Here is an 11,936-nt window from a genome sequence, read left to right on the forward strand (position 1 = left end):
CTGATATTGACGTCCTTGTTATTTGTTCTTTCTCTCTTAGGAAGAGAAGAGGAGGCTAAAGGAAGAGATTGAAAGGCGAAGGGCAGAAGCTGCTGAGAAACGCCAAAAGATGCCAGAAGATGGCTTATCAGACGACAAGAAGCCCTTCAAGTGTTTCACTCCTAAAGGTTCATCTCTCAAGGTACTTTTTCCCCAGAAAACCTTCTTATAATATGCCTATTAAAATATAATAGAAATTTGATTTTAGCCCCTGGTTTAGTTATTGATTATTCGAAGTTTTGCTTCATTTATCTTTTTGCTCCTTCTTTCAGCAATTTCACAGCTTCTTTTTGTTTTCAAGATATGGAAAGGAGAGAAATAAAGTGGAGAAATTTTTGTCTGTTGTTTATTAGATCTTTGGTATACATTAAAAAGACCTTTGGTGGGCTTCCCTGGTGGCACAGTGGTTGAGGGTCCGCCTGCCGGTGCAGGGGACGCGGGTTCGTGCCCCGGTCCGGGAAGATCCCCCATGCCGCGGAGCGGCTGGGCCCGTGAGCCATGGCTGCTGAGCCTGCGCGTCCGGAGCCTGTGCTCTGCAACAGGAGAGGCCACGGCAGTGAGAGACCCGCGCACCGCAAAAATCCCCAGCACTGGTCCCCGCCTTTCTGGGCCTCGGTGACCCGCTTTCTGTAGGACTGCCTTAGGTTTGCTTGTGCAAAAGAAGTCAGAGTTTTCCTGAGATGAAGCCAGACTCTGGCTCCCCTGAGCAGCTGGTGCCATGAACCTGAAAGCTTCCATCTCCAAGGAAAATCTTTTTTTTTTTTCTTTTTTTCTTTTTGGTAACATCTACTTCCCGAGATGCAAACCTGCCCAGTGGACGGGAGCGGCCCCTCTCCGTGGTGATTTGACGGTGTGTGTTTAGTGGGTGCCCTGGAAGCAGCACCCTAAAATCTCTCCACTTACAGTGTTATTTCTTCTGACTCCCAGGTCAGCCTGCATCTCAAAAAACACTCTTTCCCATGCCCTCCACATGCCTTATTACTTTGAGCAAATAAAAATGGAAACATTTAAACTTTATGAAGTGGGCAAATATATTTTAAAGGTTTAAGCTGCTTTTCATGCTAATGTTCATTTTTTTCCTTTGTCATTATTAAAAGCAGCACAGCTGGAATTGTTACATGTCAAATTTTAAAGCTGTTATCATGGGAGGAGATAAAATGTGACTCTGATAGGCTCCTTTGCCAGGATGAGTTTGGTCTGACTACTGCCTTCATAGAGCACAATTCCTAGTGACTTGGAAGTGCTGCTGAAAGAAAAGAGAATGAGCAGGAAGGAGCCAACTCAGGGAGATGATGGGATGGTGCCACGGAGGAACAAGAACGCAGACTCAAAAACACGTTTTTGCTTATACAGTTAGCATGTTTTGAGTACCTGACACAGTGAAAATACTCAACAAGTATTTATTGAATGAATGTATGAATGAATGAATCTTCAGGGATTGGAACTTTGAGCAGTTTTTATTTTATCCTCATTTTCCATCAACCTAGCTAGGTTACAAAGCACTGACAACAGGTAAAGCCAGTATAGAATCATAGCCAGGCTCCAGCTGGTTAATGTGTGCATGTGTGTATCTGTCATTGTGTGTGAGGTCTAATGTCCACACTAAAATGATCAAAAGCCAGTTACTTATGTTTTACAGTTATTACCTGTTTCACATGAAAAACAGTATGTTTTATACTTAGATATCTTCACTTAGTCTTTAGAATGGTCTGGGTCCCAGTCCACCATAGTTCTAACTCCTCCCAAATAAACTCCTTATACTTGAACCCTCGTCTTAAGAGCGGCTTCAGGGGGAATCCAAACTAAACCACAGGGGCATTTTCTTATTTAATGTTTGATATTTATAACAAATCTAATGTGCGCTATGTGCTATGAAGGCGAGAAACACAAAGCGAGGTCACTGCCCCTAGGGCACTAATATAATTGACTGCCTCAGGAGAATTCAAGAATTACAGAGGTAATGAAGTGCAGACTACCAGCTCAGTGAGGTCTCTAAGTGGGGCACAAGGAGGAGAGAGAGGCTTTGTTGAGTAGGTGAGCCTCATGTATGGATCTGAAATTTGAATTTCGTAAAATCTTCCTATGTCACAAAATATTCTTTTCATTTTTTTCCAACCATTTAACAATGGAAAATGTTCTTAGCTTTTGGGTGGGTGGAGGACATGGGCAAATGGGCCATAGTTTGCATACGCCTACTGTTGGAGAAAGAGCTGAAAGGCAAACCCTGCTCAGTTCAGACCATCTCTGTGCAGGCACCAGGTCCCTCCTCAGTCTGGGTCCTTTTATTCCTGGCTCATCAATAATTAAAGAAAACCATGTTCTCTCTCTTTCAACCTTCCTTCAAATGCCACTCAAGCTAAGCTTTCCTTGAACTGTCTTGGGAACATGAGGAAAGTAGTAGGTCATCTAGACTTCGAATTTGTACTCTTTTTTTTCCCGAAGAAACTGCAACCCATCCTCCTCCAAACATCTCTCTACCTAGTTTCCAACTTAACTTCTCTAGTGTTTCCATCAACCAGACTCCTGGGTTCCCAGAAAGCCATTTGGCTACTCACTCTGGTAGAGAGGCACGTGTGAGCAATCAAAGTTGATATGTAAAACAGAAAAAACACATTTTTAATTTCTGTGTAACAGAGACATGCTTTCAAGAACAGACAGTCTAGTGCTTTTCTCCATAGTATGTGCCTTGAAGAACCTGCTGTGGCTCTTGTTTTAGAACTTAATTTCATGTCCTTCAGTTGAATTCCTGCAACTATTGATACTCTTGGCCCTGCAACTTTTATAAATGGTCACAAGCTAACATTGTCAAGTGCCAGTGGGATGAGAAACATTTGATATTTGACCTCAAGATATTATCAACTGGTGTATTTTGTTAATTTCTCATGACTTAACATTCCTTGTCTGAGAAGCTCAGAACCTGGTTTCTCATAGTTAAATTATGCTAGCAGTGAATGATTTTTCTTACATAAGACATGCAAAGAATAAGTTTTAAGTAAATTAAATTCAGAATTTTGTTTTTATTGTTATTGTTTTCATATACTGGAGTGTGGAGTAAGGAGAGCGCCAGTTTTCTGAAATGTGTGGGGTTTTCCGCTGAGTTTTATAGGGACAACACTGCCACCTCTTGGTCTTCAGAAGAACCAATTTCCCCCTTTAAACTCCGTATGCAGGAGATTTAATTTACAAATTTAGTACAAATTGTTACATTACCCAGAGTCACTAAGGGCAAGAATTTTCCAACAAGAGTACATCAGTAATGGATGGTAAATCCTGATAAAATGTGATAATGAAGTCAAGCTGTATTGAATATTGTAGATACAAAAGGAGAAGGTAGAGTCTGAGAGCCTCTGTAATGTGAATAAATGTGATGGCCAAGGTTAAGAAGATGATCCCCGAGTCAGAACGATGCTAGAGGTGCTACAAAGAACAAGTCTCATCTCTGCCTCCCCTCTCCACTGGCCTTCCCCCACGCTGAACGGTTCTCCATTATTCAGTCCCACCACTCTACATGCCTCTTGGTTCCCCAAATCTTTGTGTATGTGTTTGCTCTGCTAGAAATGTCCTCTCCCCTCTAACTCATGCACTCCCACCCTCACTTTCATGAACTCATTTATAAAGCTGTGTAAACTATAAACTACAAATCTCAGCTCAAATACCAGAACATCTGGAAAGCCTTCTCGAACTCCCCCATTTTCTTATCTTTAATATGGTACCTACCACTGAATTTAAAATTTTTCATTTATGTGTTCTACTAGTCTCCCCTACTGACTCCTTAAAGAATTAGAACCCTGTCTTATACATCGTTGGGTGTTCAACTTTATATAATAGGTACTCACATATAATTTATTGGTTGGTTGGTTGTTTGACTGACAGGTTGGCAGGGTTAAATCAAGATGGATAGATGGGTGAATAATATTAAAAGTGCCAGTGTATTGTGTGGTTCTAATGTGTTTTACCTCATTCAACTGGGAACTTTTTCTCCAGAAATGCACTTCTAAGTTTATGTTAAAATCAGAAAAATAAGATTTAAGACCCTTTACATCTCATAAACTCAGGGATACCTATAGCATTCTTTTGCATAAAGTTTTATGTTTAATGAGTTTGATTTTATCTTTGTAAGAAATCATTGGAAAGGATGAAGTGCCCTAACTAACATCTTTAAAAGTATTATTCGACTGATATTAGGAGTGAAACATGTTTTCCAAAAAGCTTAAGGGTATTTATTAATAATCCATGAGCCCCAGGCCAACAGTCCAGAAAAAGCCATGACATCTTAAAGATTTTAGGGGACGGTCAACCACACCAGCCTAGGGTAACTGTAGCCTAGTAGATTCCTTGGCTGCCCTGAACAGGGCAGAAAATGGACCTGTGTGCTTTGCACATACAGTCATATGCAAAGAAGCTTTTACTATTTGCTGATGATAGGTGATGCGTGGCAGAGGATATTTCTAGCCTGGAGTTGGGTATCATGAGGAGTCAACAGATATTTGCTGACTTATAAAGAACATCTGGATTTGAGTGATGCAGTTTCAGTAAAATATAATGTTTGATTTAGCAGCTTTAGTTGTAGCAAAATTTCTGGCTTTTAAAAAAAGAATTTATTAAAAATGACTAAACTGCCCATCGGTGTATATCCATAGCGGTTTCTCTGGGCTTATTTCCTTATTTCCCACTTGGACTAATAGGGCCTTCATGAGAGGCCTCAGCATTCCTGATGAGCTGTGCCCCAGTTTCACTCATCCCCACGCCCATCTCCTATATTCAGGGCAAATTAAGTTCAGCAATAGGTTTGACAGCTATCAAATTAGAAAATCAGGCTAAGCAGTAAGTGAATAGTTTACAGTTCCTGGTTATCTTTCTTATATATATAAATATCAAATTGTTATGTTGTATACCTAAAACTAATGTAATGTAATATGTCATTTATACCTCAATAAAAAATAATGGAAAAAAATTTAAAGTACATCAGAAAGCAAAAAAAAATTGTTTTAGTCTTGAAATGTAATTATTTTGCCCTTGATTTATATTATTTCAGAGGCATTTTAATTCCACTTTGTCTCCAGAACTTCATATTTCTCTATCTTCTGCCAGTCCTACCTTCGTCTCCCAAACCCCGTTATCAAATACCTTGTACGTAGTTTTCCTCTCTAGCAGAGGTGCTGTGCACAGCACCCTCATACTCTTTGACACTCTGAAAATATTAACTGGTTTTATTTTTTTCCAATTCCTAGATAGAAGAGCGAGCAGAATTTTTGAATAAATCTGTGCAGAAAAGGTAATATGGTTGATTGTTGAATTGAGAATCATCAGCCATTATATGTATGGAAAAATTCTCTCATTTTTGTGTATGTATGTGTGTGTTTATTTACTTAGCAGTGGTGTTAAATCAACTCACCAAGCAGCAGTAGTCTCCAAGATTGACAGCAGACTGGAGCAATACACCAGTGCAATTGAGGTGAGAGATGTCCTCAGAGTTATGGTCAAACAAATCAACTCTGATTATATAAATAATCATAGAAACACTTAGGACAATAATCAAGTCCACTGGTGTTAGAATGTTAATGATGTTTTATAACTAGTTAGAGAGAAAACAATAATAAAGACACATTATAGAAGAGTTTTAAATAAATTATTGTTTATTACTTTCCACCTGTATTCTTTACTGAAGGTGTTACTTTTTTTAATGAATGAGTTTATTGTTATCTAAATATATTATTTATGTGTTCACAAGTATATCTTCAATATTCTTAATTCCTTATAAAAGGTGTTCCCATATATAGTTTTAAACAGGCCCCTTACAACCATGATTAGTCCTCTTTTATCTATAAGAACTTTTATTATCAAATAAATTGGTAGTATAAATTAATATAAAGATGATAGCCAGCTGGAATTTAATGAATTTCAAATTGTTTTATATATGAAGGATCATAGTTTTATGCTTCTGTCTAATCCAACATTTTTTCCACCCAGTTGACCTAGGGGTGTTACTCTATTCAGAAATAATGTACTATATTTCCAAGTACAAAACACTAAGAGGGTAGAGTGCCATTGATCAAGATGTGATCCTGGTTTTTTTCTCCTTTGTGTAGACTTTAGTCAGTGGTTTTAGTTGCCTGCTATGATGAAATTGGATCAGTTTGATTTGATATCTCCTCTCCTTTGTACTGCAGAGTGGAGATACCTATAAAATAGTTCATAACAAATGATAAGAGGGAATAAGAAAGAGAGAGGTCTGGATGATTTATCAAGTGAATAATCAAGTCTTAACATTCAAGAGGAGATTTTCAGAAGATTAAATGGCCACTAAATTATAAGACAAATTGCAGATAGTTATTTTCTGTGGTTGAATTGATCACAGCTCTAACAGGGTTAATGAAGCCAAAACTGTGGCTTCAGGCTTCACATAGTCCAGCAATGGTGCCACTCACCCGGGCTGCCCACCTTGATGACACATGCCACAGGCCCCAAAGCAGGACCAGGAGAGAAGCTGCATGATTTGGGGTACGCCCATCACTACTGCTGGAAAAGTATCTTGAATGCACACCTTTCTTTTTACACCCGTTCGTTCCTCCTTCCAGTCTCCATGCAGTGGTCTCTCAGTCTTTCAGTCTTTTAGCACACCCCCATCTCTGGTCCTTGGCATGTACTGTTAGCTCTGTGTGGATCGGTGTTTTCTCCTTCGTTCACCAGCCTCTTTCAAGTCTTCCATCAGATCTGGGTCTGAATGTCACATCCTCAGAGTAGCCTTCTTTGCCCCCCTAAACTAAGTACCATTGTCCTATCATGTGCTCTCTTGGCGTGCTTACGGCACCACACTCATCTTTCACAGCACTCACTGCAATATGTATATTGCAACTGTAATAGTGTATAACTAATTACTGTCTCTCCTATTAATGTCAGTCCACTGCGGCTTACAGAGTGGACTGTCTTGCGTACCCCCGCGTCCCCGAGCCTAGCACAGTGCCCTGCACACAGCAGGCACTCAGGCAGTGTCTGTTGTAGCAACGAAGTAGCATATCACCGTAGGAAGGAAGGAATGGAGTGACTCCCAATGAAGAGCATATTTCACTTTCGAAAGATCCTCTGAAGTAGATGTAATGGTTTATTTGGAGGTAGAGATGTCATCAGAATGTACTTTCACAACAGAAATTATGACTCTCATCCTTGGTGAAGGCATTCACACAGTGAATTTGTTAAGTGATAGTGTTGGAGAAGACAAGCTTACTATAGTTTGACGAGCGCAAACTTACCAGCACCAATCCTAAAAGTAATTCACATACTTCAGGGAACAAAAACTGCAAAACCTACGAAGCCAGCAGCCTCGGACCTTCCTGTTCCTGCCGAAGGTGTCCGCAACATCAAGAGCATGTGGGAGAAAGGCAATGTGTTCTCATCACCCACTGCATCAGGCACGCCAAATAAGGTGAGCAGAGGATTGCCGTCTTTTAATTTTGGAGGTTGGGTTTTTCTCTTTTCTTTTTCTTTTTTTTTTTTTTTTTAGGAATCACTTAGTCAATTACAAAAGCAGTGAAAAAGCTATAATTCTTACTTACTTTTGCAATGACCAAAAAGCAAGCTCAGGAAGAATGTGTTCCTGAGGCTAATAGACTGTGCACTGTGTTCTGGCCACAGGCCTCTAAATACGGCATCCAGAGTTAATCACTGACCTTGGGGTTGGGGGTAGGAGAAGTGCAGGGGGAAGAACACCAGATAACATACTCTTTAAATATCAGGTTTAAGGTTTATTTTTGTCAAAATATTCAATATAATGATCAATAATTGATCAGTGTTATGTGAAATAATACTGGATAATATTTTGAGGTTGCTTTGAAATTTTCTTTCCAGGTAGGTTTTTTTTTCTTTAATATTAGATGCTTGGCCTTTTGTAGGAAACAGCTGGCTTAAAGGTGGGGGTCTCCAGCCGCATCAATGAATGGCTAACCAAAACCCCAGATGGAAACAAGTCACCTGCTCCCAAACCTTCTGTAAGTAGCTCCAGGTTCTTCTGAATTTGTCTCATAGCTCAGCTTCCAGCAACAGAAGAAAACAGGCTGTTGGTCTATTTGCCTGGGAAAAACAAGGCCGTGACTGCTGAATAACAAACAAGGAGGGCTTCAGATTGAGGGAGAACAGTCCCGAGCACTATAATTACCCAGAAGGTAAAATGGGACCATCACCTCTCCGCCCAGAACGTTGAGGCAGTTCAAATTTACACTCTTAACTGGTCTGCATGTTTAGCTTCTATTCTATAAATTACAGATAGGAATTTGAAAATGAAAATGTCAAATTATCTTGGCCATTTCTCTGTCAAGAGCACCCCTAGACTTATTCCCAAAAGAATGTGTATGTTGGCTATTTGAACCCATGTTTTCTAATTTGCCTAATTTCTGTAACTTAACACAAAAATACAGTTACTGGGTAGTTGTTGAAATAATTGCTGTAATTTTCTTATCAACACCTCCAAAGGAAAGCCATTTAAAAAAAAACAACCGTAAAAGTAGAAACTATAAAAACTGGTTATGAATGTTATTTTTGGAAATTTAAAATTTTCTTATTAAGTGTGGCTATCTTACTATAAAAATATTCTTTTAACCTTTTCATTGAATGTATTTGGTCATTGCCTTGCATTTATCGTTATATTAAAAAACCTTATTAAGCTCCCTACTGTATACTGGTGAACTTTCTCTGTTAAGTTGGCTTTGTTGGTGCCCAACCTTTGTTGGTGCCCAATGCAGCAAAGGCTCAACTGTCACAACCGCCCCATTCCAGAGGTAGAAGAAAAGCTTTCCAAATCCTAGGCCTCTGTCTGCACTGTTGAGCATTTAGTTGCATCTCTTTGCTCTATATTTAATCTCCAAATTCACTAAAGTTTTATCACTTTTCCAATTTAAAAAGAAAAGAATGGAAATATTTCCATACTTTTCTTGGGTACAATTCCTTGTAGTCAATTAATATTCAGCTTGAGATTCTCTGCATACGGGCCTCACAAGAGGTATAAAACTAATGTAAACCCAATTTACAATTGGATAGTCTTAATATATTGAAAAGAACATCTTTTTCCTCTCCCAGTAGATATAGGAAAGGGGCCCTATAAAAGGAGACAGTCGAGGTGAGCGATCATACCCACAAGGTATGTGATCTTTAGTGCCTCAAGTTTCCCCAACACCCCAGGTGACATAAAGAGTGGAAATTATTTTTTAAATGGCAGTTTATATAAAGTTTTGTGGTTCCAGATCAGTGATTATTAACCTTTTTGAATTATGGACGCCTTTGAAAACCTAATGAAATGTAAAGACCCTCTCCCCGAAAACACTGCATATAATACAAGTTCAGCAAGTTCGTGGACACACTGAAGGTTTCTCATGACAGCAAAGATAAAGAGAAAAGGGAATATGTTTTTCTTCTTTGATGAGTATGGTACATTGCTAAAGGAGATGGTCACTTTTACACATGTATTTGCAACCTGTTTCATTTCTATCCCAGATTATACTCATGTATTTGGTTCAGGACTTGACCCATACTCTTCTATCAACACTTCAACCGATAAGCCTATCATCTATGTCACCCTAATGGGAGGGTTAAAAAGATTCAATACAGTTATTATTACAATAGGTATAAATGAGTCAAGGTTTCCACAGAAAGCCCCATTTTCTGGAGTTATTGACAGCCTCCTAAAAATGGCAAGACAAAAAGGCATTACAGAGAAATTACAAAATCATTGCCTGCTTTATCTAGTATTTAGTAAGTAATTTGCTAGACAGTCTACTAGAGGATAGAGGAGAAAAGGCAAGAAGAATGTGGCAAGTAGTATACATCATAATGATCTCTTTTTCCCCATGTCCCATTGGATTTGGTAGATTAGTGTGGCTTCCTGAATAAAGGCCAGGTTGAAACAAAGCAATGTGTAATTGATGTTGTAAATAAAGGGCAGTTTGAGTAGATCGTACTTAATATATAACTTTGAGCTTTGTGCACATCCCAAGAGTAGTAGGCCCAGCAATGTGCCACGTCATGAATAGCAATATGGCAGTCTCTTTGGGGAAAGATATAACTTGGAATTTAGTAAGGCAGGAGGGTAACTCACAGGCACTACGGATCCAGCAGAAAAGAAATGAAAATGCCCAAACTGCTGGGAAGTGCTGGACGGATCCTGAAGATGCATAAAACTTGACAGGCAAAAGGTTAAGTCCCGGAAGGCAGCTTAGAAAGACAGGTCAAGCAAAGAATTTTGTCTAGGTCTTGTCTGGGGGGGAGGGTCTCACACTGGCGGCCTGCAGCTAAGATCTGTGTAGTCAGGGCCACTGTGCTTTATATTCCTTTTTTTTTTTGCGGTTTGCAGACCTCTCACTGGCCTCTCCTGTCGCGGAGCACAGGCTCTGGACGCACAGGCCCAGCGGCCATGGCCCACGGGTCCAGCCGCTCCGCGGCATGCAGGATCCTCCGGGACCGGGGCACGAACCCGCGTCCCCTGCATCGGCAGGCGGACTCCCAGCCACTGCGCCACCAGGGAAGCCCTATATTCCTTCTTTTAAGTTATAATTTGAACATGTTTTTAAGGTGCGGAGGCATGCCTTCTTTAACTTGTTGATTCCTTCTTTAAATTTTCTTACACCAGCCTCTTCAGGCATGTGTTTCCAGCCTGGCCCTTCGTGGCAGGCCTGTGAGTTTGACACCCTTGGGATTCTGGTCAGACTGACCCTGAACCCAGGATGTTAGAGGATTACCTAAAGACAGCAGCAAATAGGAGGCTCCCAAATGCTCCCTTCTAACTTGGGACCAGAGGTGATTTATTCTCAACCCCTTGTTTATGTTCCTTGGCGTGTATGGGTGAAAGGGAAAACCTGGGTTTGTGTTTGCAGATGTATGGCATGTGGCCATTAAGGAAAAATCAGAGGGAAATTCTTTTACCAAGATAGTGCTCACCCAGTGAAACCTCAGGAACCAGGAAAAGAGTAAATCCATGGGATTAGTGTCCAGTTCTAAAGTTCACTGAAGAGAAAAACCATCCTCTGCTGCTAGTTCTGCATTAGTTTTCATATAATTAAAAGTGCTCAAAAGCTTGTCAAATCAATATTATTTGGGTCTCTGAAAACTAGTAACTTATTTAAACATTGATCTACACCTGATTCTTTACTGGGACGTCTATTGCTATTTGTGGGTAGAATTTATAGGACTTCAGTGTAACTTTGTAACTGGAAGGCAGTTCTAAGTATGTCTGTTGTATCTGGTTAGTCTGTTCTTTGTGTCTAAACTACATGTTATATACAGCAATTAAAATGCTAATTTGTCTTTCTTTTTGTTTAAAAAAAACCCAACATTGTCTTTCTCAGCTGAATTTTCTTCTTCATTCTTTGATCTCTGGTTGACTGGAAACCTGCTTCCCTGCCTTCATTTCTCCCTCTTCTGGAGTGGGTCTTTCTCTAAAATGTAGGCTGGTCAGGTAATTTCATTTATATTTCCCATTTGAGTTAAAATGCCAATTTACTACTCAGATGTTAATATTTTCTTAAAATGGACTCTTTAACTCTTTAAGTGATCTCAAATGATTCATAGGTAGGATTCAAGGAAAATACAATTCATTTTCTTTAGTAGAAGGGTATTCATGTGAAAGAAAAATATTTTTCTTATATGAATCAAATAAATAAAGTAGTAATAGCCACCTTCCAGAGCTTCCATTAGCATGTTCCTAATTATAGTTTCCAAATTTTTAAAACAGTCTTCCAGACAATTTGGCAGCTTCTACTTACATTGGCGTATGTAGTGGAATTCTTCAGAAACAATCTGATTTGTTGCTTACTGGTTCCAAGTTAAATAGGTGTAACTCTCTAATAGAATATCAGGAATCCATGTCGCAGTGAAGATCCAGAAATTCAGTAAGATTAAGGCAAATCTGAACC

The 11,936-nt window shown here is 39.5% G+C and overlaps 1 protein-coding gene across 3 annotated transcripts in view; it reads left to right on the top strand.

Moving 5' to 3' along the window:
* Positions 1-11,936, top strand: part of CALD1 (caldesmon 1) — a 116,265-nt gene that overhangs the window by 97,992 nt on the left and 6,337 nt on the right. For all 3 annotated transcript variants that reach the window (XM_007466573.1, XM_007466572.1, XM_007466574.1), the window contains 5 exons: positions 41-181; positions 5,271-5,314; positions 5,413-5,494; positions 7,325-7,462; positions 7,929-8,024. In XM_007466573.1, the coding sequence (XP_007466635.1) occupies positions 41-181; positions 5,271-5,314; positions 5,413-5,494; positions 7,325-7,462; positions 7,929-8,024 (501 nt within the window). The remainder of the gene's footprint in view (positions 1-40; positions 182-5,270; positions 5,315-5,412; positions 5,495-7,324; positions 7,463-7,928; positions 8,025-11,936) is intronic.

Source organism: Lipotes vexillifer, unplaced genomic scaffold (assembly GCF_000442215.2).
Source record: "Lipotes vexillifer unplaced genomic scaffold, Lipotes_vexillifer_v1.1 scaffold71, whole genome shotgun sequence".
In the NCBI taxonomy this organism is placed as follows: domain Eukaryota; kingdom Metazoa; phylum Chordata; class Mammalia; order Artiodactyla; family Lipotidae; genus Lipotes; species Lipotes vexillifer.